This window comes from Neoarius graeffei, chromosome 11 (assembly GCF_027579695.1).
Source record: "Neoarius graeffei isolate fNeoGra1 chromosome 11, fNeoGra1.pri, whole genome shotgun sequence".
Lineage (NCBI taxonomy): Eukaryota > Metazoa > Chordata > Actinopteri > Siluriformes > Ariidae > Neoarius > Neoarius graeffei.
In genome coordinates, this window is record NC_083579.1 from 20,181,288 (window position 1) to 20,193,502 (window position 12,215).

Consider the following 12,215-nt stretch of genomic DNA (forward strand, 5'->3'; position numbering starts at 1 on the left):
TTCGAATGGAGTTTTTATTTCATCCTTGATTAGTGCAGCAACAGGCTCCGCCATTTTGTTTTTCTCTACTCACGGTATATGAGCTGATATCCTAGTCATAGAGTAGCCAATCGGAGCATGCAAATGCTCATATCCAGTGAATGTGGATAGAATAAATTATAATATCACTGCATATCTGTCCTTGTATTGAAGAAACGACCTTTTATAGAGCTTTTGCTACTTTCCACTCTTCTTTTGATCCTTGCATATATTTACTGAATGCAGCCATGAATTTCAGGATTGTGTGTATTTTTCTGTAATTGTAATTTCTCTCCGAATCTGATAGTAATGAAAGCACTTTATGTTCAGTTACAGAGTACACTCCAGCAATCTCCCAACTAGATCTTTTAGGAAGGAGCAAATCTGCTGGCTCTTTTAAATCGTAACTTTTTGTGTGTATTTGTATAGGTGAAAATAATGATCAGGCTGTGCAAGTGGTTGAGTTGCCTATTGTGGATAGCCTCCATCCACGTCCTCCTTACCTGCCACTCTCTATCCCAGAGGATCTGGCTGAGCGTCTGCAACGGCTACATGGAGACCCCTCTGTTTGGTGGGTTTCTCAGTTCGTCAAATATCTCATCCGGCCTCAGGCTTGGCTTGAGAAAGAGATGCTTGAGGCGACCATCAAGCTGGGCTTTAAACACCCCATCATAGGGTAAGTATGAGGGACATCCTGCTCCTCATAAAAAAAAAAAAAATAATAATAATAATGTGGAGCAGAGGACATAATTATAAGTCATATGGAGTTTCAATTCATACATTAAAGTGTAATAATCAGCTGTTCTCATTCCCTCTAAGAACCAGGTATGTGCTTGGCATCATTTTGAATTAGATTAGGATATTATTTTTCACAAAATTATTTGTTATACATGTAACCAGCTGGCTAACAGAACTTACAGCAAATATAAGCTATTAGATTTGTCTCTGCCATTGAATTTTTATGTCAGTATTCTAGTGGTATTGTCTAGGAAAGTGCTGCCCTGCTACCCCCCTGCCCTGCTGACGTAAGTGGTTCTTTCCTCTGGCCCGGCAAAGAGTTGGTGCTAGCCTGGAACCAGTTTTTCTGGCCCCAGAGCCAGTTCTTTGTCAGTGGAAACAGAAAACCCGGTTCGAAACTAAGCACTGGCCCCGAACCAGCCCTGGAACTGCTTTGGTGGAAAAGGGGCAACAGGAGCAGACAGTCCTGTAAAATACAGTATGTGAACCATGGTTGCTACTTTTATTAATCTTTTGGGAAATATAATCAGCAAAGTTTATTTAAAAATATTGCAGGCAGGTGCAAATAAAGTACAAGATTTAAAATAAACATTCCTGTGCACATCTGTATCTTAGAGTAAAAATGCAGTGTGACATCAGTTAAAATTCAAGCTCTGTCTACCACAGCATATCGGATTAAAAATTATTTAAGAGCACAAATAAATGGCTATATTGCACATATATTTTTGCTTTTAAATCATACATGTCACACACACGTACATATATACACTAGTGCATCTCAAAAAATTAGAATACCATGAAAAAGTTCCTTTTTTTCATAATTTAATTCAAAAAGGTAAACTTTCATATATTCTATATTCATTGCATATAAAGTGAAATATTTAAAGCCTTTTTTGTTTTAATTTTGATGATTATGGCTTAAAGCTCATGAAAATCAGAAATCCAGTATATCAAATTATTAGAATATTCCCTAAGATCAATCAAAAAAAGGATTTACAATACAGAAATGTCCAACTTCTGAAAAGTATATTCATTTACACACTCAATACTTGGTTGGGGCTCCTTTACCATGAATTACTGTATCAATGTGGTGTGGCATGGAGGTGATCAGTCTGTGGCACTGCTGAGGTGTTATTGAAGCCCAGGTTGCTTTGATATTGGCCTTCAGCGTATCTGTATTTTTGGGTCGGGTGTTTCTCATCTTCCTCTTGACAATACCCCATAGATTCTCGATGGGGTTCAGGTCAGGCAAGTTGGCTGGCCAATCAAACACAGTAATATCATGGTCAGCAAACCATTTGGTAGTAGTTTTGGCACTGCGGGTAGGTGCCAAGTCCTGCTGGAAAAGGAAATCAGCATCTCCAAAAAGCTCGTCAGCAGATGGAAGCATGAAGTGCTCTAAAATCTCCTGGTAGATGGCTGTGTTGACTTTGGACTTGATAAAATACAGTGGACCAACACCAGCAGATGGCATGGCACCCCAAATCATCTCAGACTGTGGAAACTTCACACTGGGCTTCAAACACCTTGGATTCTGTGCCTCTTCACTCTTCCTCCAGACTCTAGAACTGTGATTTCCAAATTAAATGCAAAATGTACTTTCATCTGAAAAGAGGACTTTGGACCACTGAGCAACAGTCCATTTTTTTCTCTCCTTAGCCCAGATAAGACACTTCTGACATTGTCTCTGGCTCAGGAGTAGCTTGATATTAGGAATGCAAAAGTTGCATCCCCTTTCTTGAAGATGTCCGTTCATGATGGGTCTTGATACACTGACACCAGCCTCAGTCCATTCCTTGTGAAGCTCTCCCAAATTCTTGAATCAACTTTTCTTGACGATCCTCTCAAGACTGCAGCCATCCCTGTTGCTTGTGCACCTTTTCCAGCCACCCTTTTTAGCAATGACCTTTTGTGACTTACCCTCCTTGTGGAGGGCATCAGTGATCATCTTCTGGACAACAGTCAAGTGAGCAGTCTTCCCCATGATTGTGGTTGTGTGTACTGAACTAGACCGAGAGGTGCACTGTGTTCATACTGTTTTACTCAAACTCGAAATGAAATATTCTAATATTTTGAGATGGGTTTTTTTTATGTTTTTGTACTGTATGCCATACTAATTAAAATAGAAAAATGCTTGAAACATTTTAGTTTGTGTAATGAGTCTATAATGTATAACATTTTCACTTTCTTAAATAACTGATGGAAAATATTGAACTTTTTCACAATATTCTAATTTTTTGAGATGCACTAGTGTGTGTGTGTGTGTGTGTGTGTGTGTGTATCATTATCTGTAGCTGTTTTATCCTGTTCTACAGGGTCGCAGGCAAGCTGGAGCCTATCCCAGCTGACTATGGGCGGAAGGCGGGGTACACCCTGGACAAGTCGCCAGGTCATCACAGGGCTGACACATGGACACAGACAACCATTCCCACTCACATTCATACCTACGGTCAATTTAGTCACCAGTTAACCTAACCTGCATGTCTTTGGACTGTGGGGGAAACCGGACGGGTTCTCCCCGTGTCCGCGTGGGTTTCCTCCGGGTGCTCCGGAGGAAACTCGTGTGTGTGTGTGTGTACTGTTACACCCAGTGTGACTCCTGTCCTATACTGGGATTCACAGCCAGCTAAACTCTTTCTGACATCACGTCCTCCAAGGAACAGGCAAAGTTGTGGTTGGACAGGATTTAATGCCAAAAGTGTGAAACTGAAAATAAACAAAGTACAGAAAGCCTCGATTTACAACCGATGAAAATACATTGACGTTAAACGAGTTGACGTGCAATAACTGAGATGGCGGATCTAGTATTGCAGATCTATGACAGTCCGCGATCGCATCTCAAACTTTAAACTTACAAAATGACAGATAGTGACAAATGCTGCAAACAGTTGCACCCTAACAATAATTACTCACTTATATTGCCACTACAAGGGCTGCAAACAATCAGTTGGAAAGCTTAGCATCAGTGCGCTAAAAGCACCTCCGTCAATACGGAGCAGAAGGAGAATCACTTCCTGATACGTCATTGGCTAACACAGACTGTGGAAAAAAAAACCCATAAACAAACTATACCCCCTGCAGGCCTGGAAATACTACTGCAAATGCAGACACAAACAGTTCCAACACACTCCCCACCTGACATTATTTAAAAATGTCACAATAACAAATTTACCCAACCTAATCTCCTGGAGATAAGAGAAGAATACACTCTGAAATGGGTCTGAGGAAGGTCTTTGTAGTCTTGCTGTGACTTGTCCTTTAAAAGAACAATGTCTCCTTCCTTCATGTTTGGCCTGCTGAACTGCCACTTTTAACGACTCTGGAGCATGTTGAGGTATTCTTTCCGCTATCGAACCCAGAAAGTGTCAGCAAGAACTTGAACCCTCTTCCACTTATGTTTAAACATGTCAGCTTTGGTGAAGTCTCCAGGGGGAGGTGAGAGGGCACCAAACTTCTGGGTGAGTATGGTTGAGGGGGTTAAGATCAGAGGAGCTTCTGGGTCAGAGGAGACAGGCACTAAAGGTCTTGCATTAATAATAGCTGTAACTTCAGCCAAGCTTGGAGTGGCTTGCTTGTAAGAGCATTGAATCCAGGATACGTCGTGCAATTGCTATCATGCGCTCCCACGTACCACCCATGTGCGATGAGTGGGGAGGATTGAACACCCACGAACATCATCTCTGATTGCGGAGGTAGTTGTCTACACTTGTCTCGCCAGACTTTGGAGGATCCAGCTTCAGCTCCCTGGATGCACCAATGAAGTTGGTCCCACAGTTTGACCTCAACTGCTTAGCAGTACCTCTGATCGCGAAGAACCTGCGATGTGCATTGATGAAGCTGGAAGAGCTCATAGTCTCAATCACTTCTATGTGAACCGCTCTAGTGGACATGCATGTAAACAAAACCGGCCATCTCTTACTGTTTAGTGCGGCGTGCAATGACCTCCCATGGTCCAAATACATCAAGGCCCACATAAGAAAAAGGGGGGTCAGTCTGTAAACGTTCGGCTGGCAAGTCAGCCATGATTTGCCGCTCCTCTCTGCCTCGTAGCTTCCTGCAAGTAACACATCCATGGATAATGCTGCTAATACTCTTTTGGCTCCTACTTGCTCTAACAGCTCCCTCACTGAAGTGTCTCCCTTGATGCTTTACAGCCACATGATGATGATGCCACATGAAGATTACAGTGCTAGAAGCGCGTGTCCAGGCTTTAGAGCAGGTTAGTGAGCGTGAGAACAGTGTAGTTTCTGTTAGGGAAAGTCTGGACGCCCTAGGTGGAGTTAGTAATCCCCCAACTCCGGCATTAGAGCCCTTACAGCAGGACGAATGGGTGACGGCTCGGCGGCATAAGCGTAGAGCCAAAGCTACCGCTGAGGCTCGCCCACGGGAGCACCACTCCTCTCCGCATCACGTGTCGAACAGGTTTGCTCTCCTTAGTGATGCACCCACTGAGAAACCTGAAAGAGCTCTGGTTATAGGGGACTCTATCATACGGCATGTGAAATTAGCTCAGCCTTTAGGGGCACCAGCAGCTTTAGTCAGGTGTATACCAGGAGCCAGGGCGCCGGACATAGCAGGTAATCTTAGGGTCCTAGGCAAGCACAGGTTCTCAAAGATAGTTATCCATGCAGGAGCTAATGATATACGCCTTCGTCAGTCTGAGGTTACTAAGAGTAACTTTGTAGAGGTGTTTAAATTGGCGAAGGCGATGTCCGATGCTGTAGTATGCTCTGGCCCCATCCCAATGTGGCGTGGCGATGTAGCTTACAGCAGGTTATGGTCACTGAACTGCTGGCTGTCCAGGTGGTGCTCTGAAAACAGTGTGGGCTTTATAGATAATTGGGCTAATTTTGAGGACACTGCTGGCCTGTTAGGGCGGGACGGTATCCATCCCACTCGGGAAGGTGCTGCTCTCATTTCCTGCAGCATAGGTCATAGTCTCAGAACAGGCCTAGTTAATTTCTGACAATCCAGAGCCAAGGCCAGGGAGCAGACGAACAGGCTAAACCGACTGTCTGCTAGCTGCACAGAGTCGTCACTCAGGGCCCACTACATCGAGACTGTGTCTGTCTGTTCCCCGAGCTCAACAAAAAGGTAGAAATTTTCAGAGAGTTTGTTCTAGTAACCTAATCAAGATAAAATTAGATCATACTGACTGTACAGCTGCTGCCAGCACCTTTGATCTAAAGGTGGGGCTATTAAATATTAGATCTCTTACATCTAAAGCGCTAATGGTTAATGAACTCATTACTGATCAGGAGTTTAATGTACTGTGTTTAACAGAAACATGGATTAAGCCAAATGAATATATAGCATTAAATGAAGCGAGTCCTCCTGGATACAGTTATATACACCAGCCTCGTCTAACTGGCAGAGGAGGAGGCGTTGCGGTTATTTATAACGATTATCTAGGTGTAACACAAAAACCTGGTTATAAATTTAATACATTTGAAGTTCTTCATACTCATATAATGTATGTAGCCTCGAAAAATAAGTCTACCCAGTTAATTCCATTGCTTATTATTTACAGGCCCCCGGGGCCATATTCTGAGTTTCTTTCTGAATTTGCAGATTTTATCTCAGATCTGGTTATTTCCTTAGACAAAGCTTTAGTTGTCGGAGATTTTAATATTCACTTCGATAACCCAGAAGACCCTTTAAAAACAGCGTTTGTGTCCATCTTAGATTCAGTCGGGATTAATCAGAATGTCATAGGACCGACCCATAATGGTGGTCACACCCTTGATCTAATACTAACATTCAGATTAAACGTAGACAATATAGTCATAGTTCCACAGTCTGAAATTATCTCAGATCATTGTCTCATCTCATTCAAAATATGTCTGAGTAATAATATATGCACCTCACCACGCTACTGTATTAAACGTACTTTCACGTCAACTACTGCACAGAGCTTTATAAATGATCTCCCAGAGCTGTCAACTTTGATTGGGTCACTGTCAGCCCCTGCAGAACTTGATCAGGCAACTGAATGCTTAGAGTCAACATTCCGCCATACTTTAGATAATGTAGCTCCTCTAAAAAGGAAAATGGTCAGAGACAAAAAATTAGCACCCTGGTATAATGATGACATTCGCACATTAAAACAGACCACTCGAAAATTGGAACGTAAATGGCATCAAACAAAATTGGTAGTGTTCAAATTAGCTTGGAAGGAGAGCTTCCTGAAGTATAGAAAAGCTCTTAGTGCTGCGAGATCAACATATTTCTCCTCCCTAATAGAAGATAACAAAAATAATCCTAGATTCCTATTTAATACTGTAGCAAAATTAACCAGGAATAAGTCCACTATCAACACATGCACACCTGCAGTATGTAGTAGCAACGACTTCATGAACTTTTTGAATGACAAAATTGAGAATATCCGACAAAAAGTTCAAACTACTAATTTAAGGTTAGACAATGAAAGTGACCTTGTAGTTAACAATATAACTGTATCAGATCATCAGTTAGAATGTTTTACTCCCCTAAAAGAAACTGAATTACTTTCATTAATCTCTACATCAAAAGCCTCAACTTGCGTACTAGATCCCTTACCGACACATCTATTCAAACAGATAATGCCTGGAGTAATTGAACCGCTTCTAAAAATAATAAATTCTTCTCTTATGATTGGCTATGTACCCAAATCCTTTAAACTAGCAGTTATCAAACCCCTGATTAAAAAACCTGACCTTGATCCCTGTCAGCTGTCCAATTATCGGCCAATATCAAACCTCCCCTTTATCTCCAAGATCCTTGAAAAAGCTGTGGCACAGCAGTTATGCTCATATTTACATAGGAATAACATCCATGAAATGTATCAGTCAGGATTCAGACCTCATCATAGCACAGAGACAGCACTGGTTAAAGTAGTAAACGACCTACTGTTGGCGTCTGATCAGGGCTGTGTCTCGCTACTTGTGTTGCTTGACCTTAGTGCAGCATTTGATACCATTGATCATTCCATTCTTCTGGATAGACTAGAAAATGTTGTGGGAGTTAAGGGAATGGCCCTCTACTGGCTCAGGTCTTATCTAACTGATCGTTATCAGTATGTTGATATAAATGGTGATATTTCTAGACGTACCGAGGTAAAGTTTGGTGTTCCACAAGGTTCTGTCTTGGGTCCACTGCTTTTTTCTCTATATATGTTACCTCTGGGCAATATTATTCGTAAACATTGTATTAGTTTCCACTGTTATGCTGATGACACACAGTTGTATGTCTCTGCAAAACCTGATGAGAGACACCAGCTTAATAGAATTGAGGAATGTGTAAAGGACATTAGACACTGGATGCTTATTAATTTCCTTCTGCTTAACTCTGACAAGACTGAAGTACTAGGACCACATACAGCTAGAAGTAAGTTTTCTGATTACACAGTGACTCGGGATGGCCTTTCTGTTTCTTCACGTGCAGCAGTAAAAGACCTCGGAGTGATTATTGACCCCAGTCTTTCATTCGAAACTCACATTGATAACATCACCCGGATAGCTTTCTTTCATCTCAGAAATATTGCAAAGATAAGAAATTTAATGTCATTGCATGATGCAGAAAAACTAGTCCATGCTTTCGTTACCTCCAGGTTGGATTATTGTAATGCCTTACTGTCTGGATGTTCCAATAAGTGCATAAACAAGCTCCAGTTAGTTGAAAATGCAGCAGCAAGAGTCCTTACTAGAACTAGAAAATATGACCACATCACGCCTGTCTTATCCACACTGCATTGGCTCCCAATCAATCTTCGTATTGATTATAAAATACTACTATTGACCTTTTAAAGCACTAAATGGTCTCGCACCACAGTACCTGAGTGAACTTCTGCTCCTCTATGACCCGCCACGCCTACTTAGATCAAAAGGTGCAGGCTATCTGCTGGTACCTCATATAGTGAAGGCTACATCAGGGGGCAGAGCCTTTTCTTACAAAGCCCCACAGTTATGGAACAGCCTTCCAAGTAATGTTCGGGAATCGGACACAGTCTCAGCATTTAAGTCTAGGCTGAAAACATATCTGTTTAGTCAAGCCTTTTGTTAATGGTGTTTATGAGGTAAAGGAGTAGATCTGGAGGGTCCTCAGACATAGAGTGTTTTGGTAAACTGGGATGTATGGATGCTGTCAGTCCCCACTCACTTGCTCACTCGAGTTTGTTGACGGTGTAGTGGCTGGCTGCTTTATGTCCCAGGGCTCCCTCATGCCTGTGTTACCTTCTGGCTCTCTCCTTTTAGTTATGCTGTCATAGTTAGTTGCCGGAGTCCCTGCTTGTACTCGGTGCAATATGTATACTGTTCCTACTTATTCAGGTGACATTGGGCATACCTAACCACCTGTGTTTTCTTTCCCTCCACCCCCACCCCAAATCTGTCCCTCTGAGTTACATGGAGTCAACAGGAAATCTTTTGGTGGAGACCTCGACTGGCTATCGTAGCCTGCAGGGAATCGGCCGTCAGACATTCTGTCGCATGTCCCAGACCCGGTGAAATGTAACTGAATTGTCTTGGCCAGCCCTAAGGGTCCCATCTGCATCTCATCATTGCTGAGGAGTGTGCTCCCATCACCCAATCAAGCATCCAGCCAGAGCAGGTCATGATATATTTTACCATATTAACATGCCATTGTGTGTTATGCCTGATGTAAAGACTCTCGTCTCTGCGAGTCTACCACACAGATTTAATACTTGTCATTTTTAGGGCATACCTAACAACGTGTTTTCTTTCTCTCTCTCTCTCCCCCCCCCCCCCCCCCCCCATCTGTCCCTCTGAGTTACATGTTGATCCTGGGATTGAGATGCTGGCCTCTTCTGCCCCTCGGACCTGCTTGATCCATCCTGGTGCCCTGTGTCTGGTCGGAGTTTTATCGCCCCACTCCTGTGAAGGACGGCCCCATGAGGACAGTTGAGGGTTATACCTGTTAAAACTGTTAATATTATAGTCAGGCTGTCTGTTGTTGCCCAAATGAGGATGGGTTCCCTTTTGAGTCTGGTTCCTCTCGAGGTTTCTTCCTCATGTCGTCTGAGGGAGTTTTTCCTTGCCACCGTCGCCACAGGCTTGCTCATTGGGGATAGATTAGGGATAAAATTAGCTCATGTTTTAAGTCGTTCAAATTCTGTAAAGCTGCTTTGCGACAATGTTTATTGTTAAAAGCGCTGTACAAATAAACTTGATTTGATTTTGATTTGATTTGATGATGACGGATGAGCAGTGTAGCAATGTGATGCTTGCCTGGGATCAGAAGAGGATTGGCTTCATGACTTGACAACTTTTGACTCTGCAAGGCGTCCTCCTACCTGCAGTAGGCCATTTTCATCAATCACCGGATGAAGCTTGTGAAGAGAACTGTTGGAGGAGAGATCTCGTTTGGCCATGATGCATTTCATTTCTTCTGAATACACTTTGTGCTGGACACATCTGATCACTGTGTGTTCTGCTTCACTTACAGTAAACCTTCATCTGTGAGACTTGTCTTGCAGAGGTGCCAGCCTGTACAGCTGGTGTCTTCTCTAGATTTGATGAAGCTGTGATGAAGGTAAGCCACTGCTTTGATGAAGGATGTCCACATAGAGAAGTGCTCAAAGCATGCTGAACCCAAATGATTTGTAGACACTGTGGTGGCAAGCACTGTCACATTAGAGTGAATTTCAACATCTGACTCTGGGTTAATGAGTTCAAATGGGCCTTTCTCAGGTGTTGTGCTCTCAGGCTGCAAAAGAAATGCTGGACCACATAACCATGTGGTGCTGGCAAGCTTTCCTGCTGCTACAGACCTAGAGCCATGATCAGCTGGGTTGTGCTCTGTTGAGACATATCTCCACTGGTCTGGTTGGGAAGATTGCTTGATCCTCTGCACACGATTGTTTACGTATACGTGGAATCTTCTGTGCTGATTATTTATGTATCCTAACACCACTTTACTGTCAGTGTATAATGTAGTTTTGTCTATTTTCATGTCAGTTTCTTCTGTGAGGAGCTCTGACAACTCCACAGCGAGCACCGTGGCGCAGAGCTCCAGTCTGGGAATGGTGAGCTCTGGTACTGGAGCCAGCTTGGCCTTACCCATGATGAAGCCGACTTCACTGTGTCCATCTCCATGTGTTACCTTCAGATAGGCTACTGCAGCTATAGCTCTGATTGAAGCATCTGAGAACATGCAAAGCTCAATACACTTGGCTTGTGAAATGGAGAAGGAGACATATGTGTGAGGGATATGCAGTGTCTGAAGATCCTGCAGCGAATCTTGCCAGCTTCTCCAGCCATCATACATGTCAGGGGGTAGAGAGCTATCCCATTCAAGGTCACTGTTGGAGAGCTGTCTGAGAAAACGTCTTCCTTTGATTGTTACAGGGGCAAGGAAGCCTAGAGGATCAAACAGGCTGTTTACAACTGAAAGTATCCCACGGCGAGTGAAGGGCTTCTGGCCCTGTGGAACATGGAAAGTGAATGTATCAGACATGATGTTCCAACTCACTCCCAAGCTGCGCTGGACAGGAAGCTCATCCGTGGAGAGATCCAAATCTTTTATTTCCTTGGCCCTGTCTTCTGGGGAAAAGGCATTCATCACTTCCACTTTGTTGGAGGCAATCTTATGGAGACGCAGATTAGAGAGAGCGAGCATCTTTTGAGCTCTCTGTAGGACATCAACAGCCTCAGCTTCAGTCGGAAAGGATTTCAGGGCATCATCAACATAAAAGTCCCGCTCTCTGAAGTGTCCTGCATCACTGCCGCATACACCTTTTGCCTCCCTTGCTGCCATTCTCAGCCCGAAGATTGCCACTGCTGGAGAGGGACTATTTCCAAAGACATGGACTCTCATACGGTAGTCTTCCACATCCTTGCTGAGATAATTGTCTTCATACCAGAGAAAACGAAGGAAATCTCTGTGATCTTCACGAACAACAAAACAGTAAAACGTGTTCTATGTCAGCTGGTATGGTGACCAGTTCCTTTCGAAATCGGAGGAGCACGCCCAAAAGGGTGTTGTTCAAGTCGGGCCCCTTAAGCAGCACGTCGTTGAGAGACACTCCTTCAAACTGTGCACTTGAGTCGAACACCACCCGAATCTTCCCAGGCTTCTGTGGGTGGTAGACGCCAAATGTGGGAAGATACCATCTCTCTTTGTCCTTATCACAAGATGGTGCAAGCTCTGCATGTTTATCAATCATTTTCTGCATGAATTCGACAAAGTGTGCTCTCATGTCTTCTTTCTTATCGAGCGTGCGGCGAAGAGACATAAGTCGCTTGTATGCATAGGGTCTGTTGTCTGGGAGCAGACGCCTGAGGCTCCTAAATGGCAACAGTGCAACCCAGCTGTTAGTTTCATCTTTGAAGACTCCTTCCATCTTCTTCAGAAAGACTGTGTCTTCAACAGAAGGTGCGAGCTGGTTGTTGGCAGCAATGCGGCGGAAAACAGTCTCTCCCAAGTTCTCTGCAGTGGGCTTGGAGTGTGGGTTAGGTGATTGT

General features: G+C 43.5%; 1 protein-coding gene across 4 annotated transcripts in view; it reads left to right on the forward strand.

Moving 5' to 3' along the window:
- Window positions 1-12,215, forward strand: part of LOC132894163 (alpha-(1,6)-fucosyltransferase-like) — a 314,613-nt gene that overhangs the window by 254,806 nt on the left and 47,592 nt on the right. For all 4 annotated transcript variants that reach the window (XM_060933576.1, XM_060933577.1, XM_060933575.1 and 1 more), the window contains one exon: window positions 448-694. In XM_060933576.1, coding sequence (XP_060789559.1) covers window positions 448-694 — 247 coding nt within the window. The remainder of the gene's footprint in view (window positions 1-447; window positions 695-12,215) is intronic.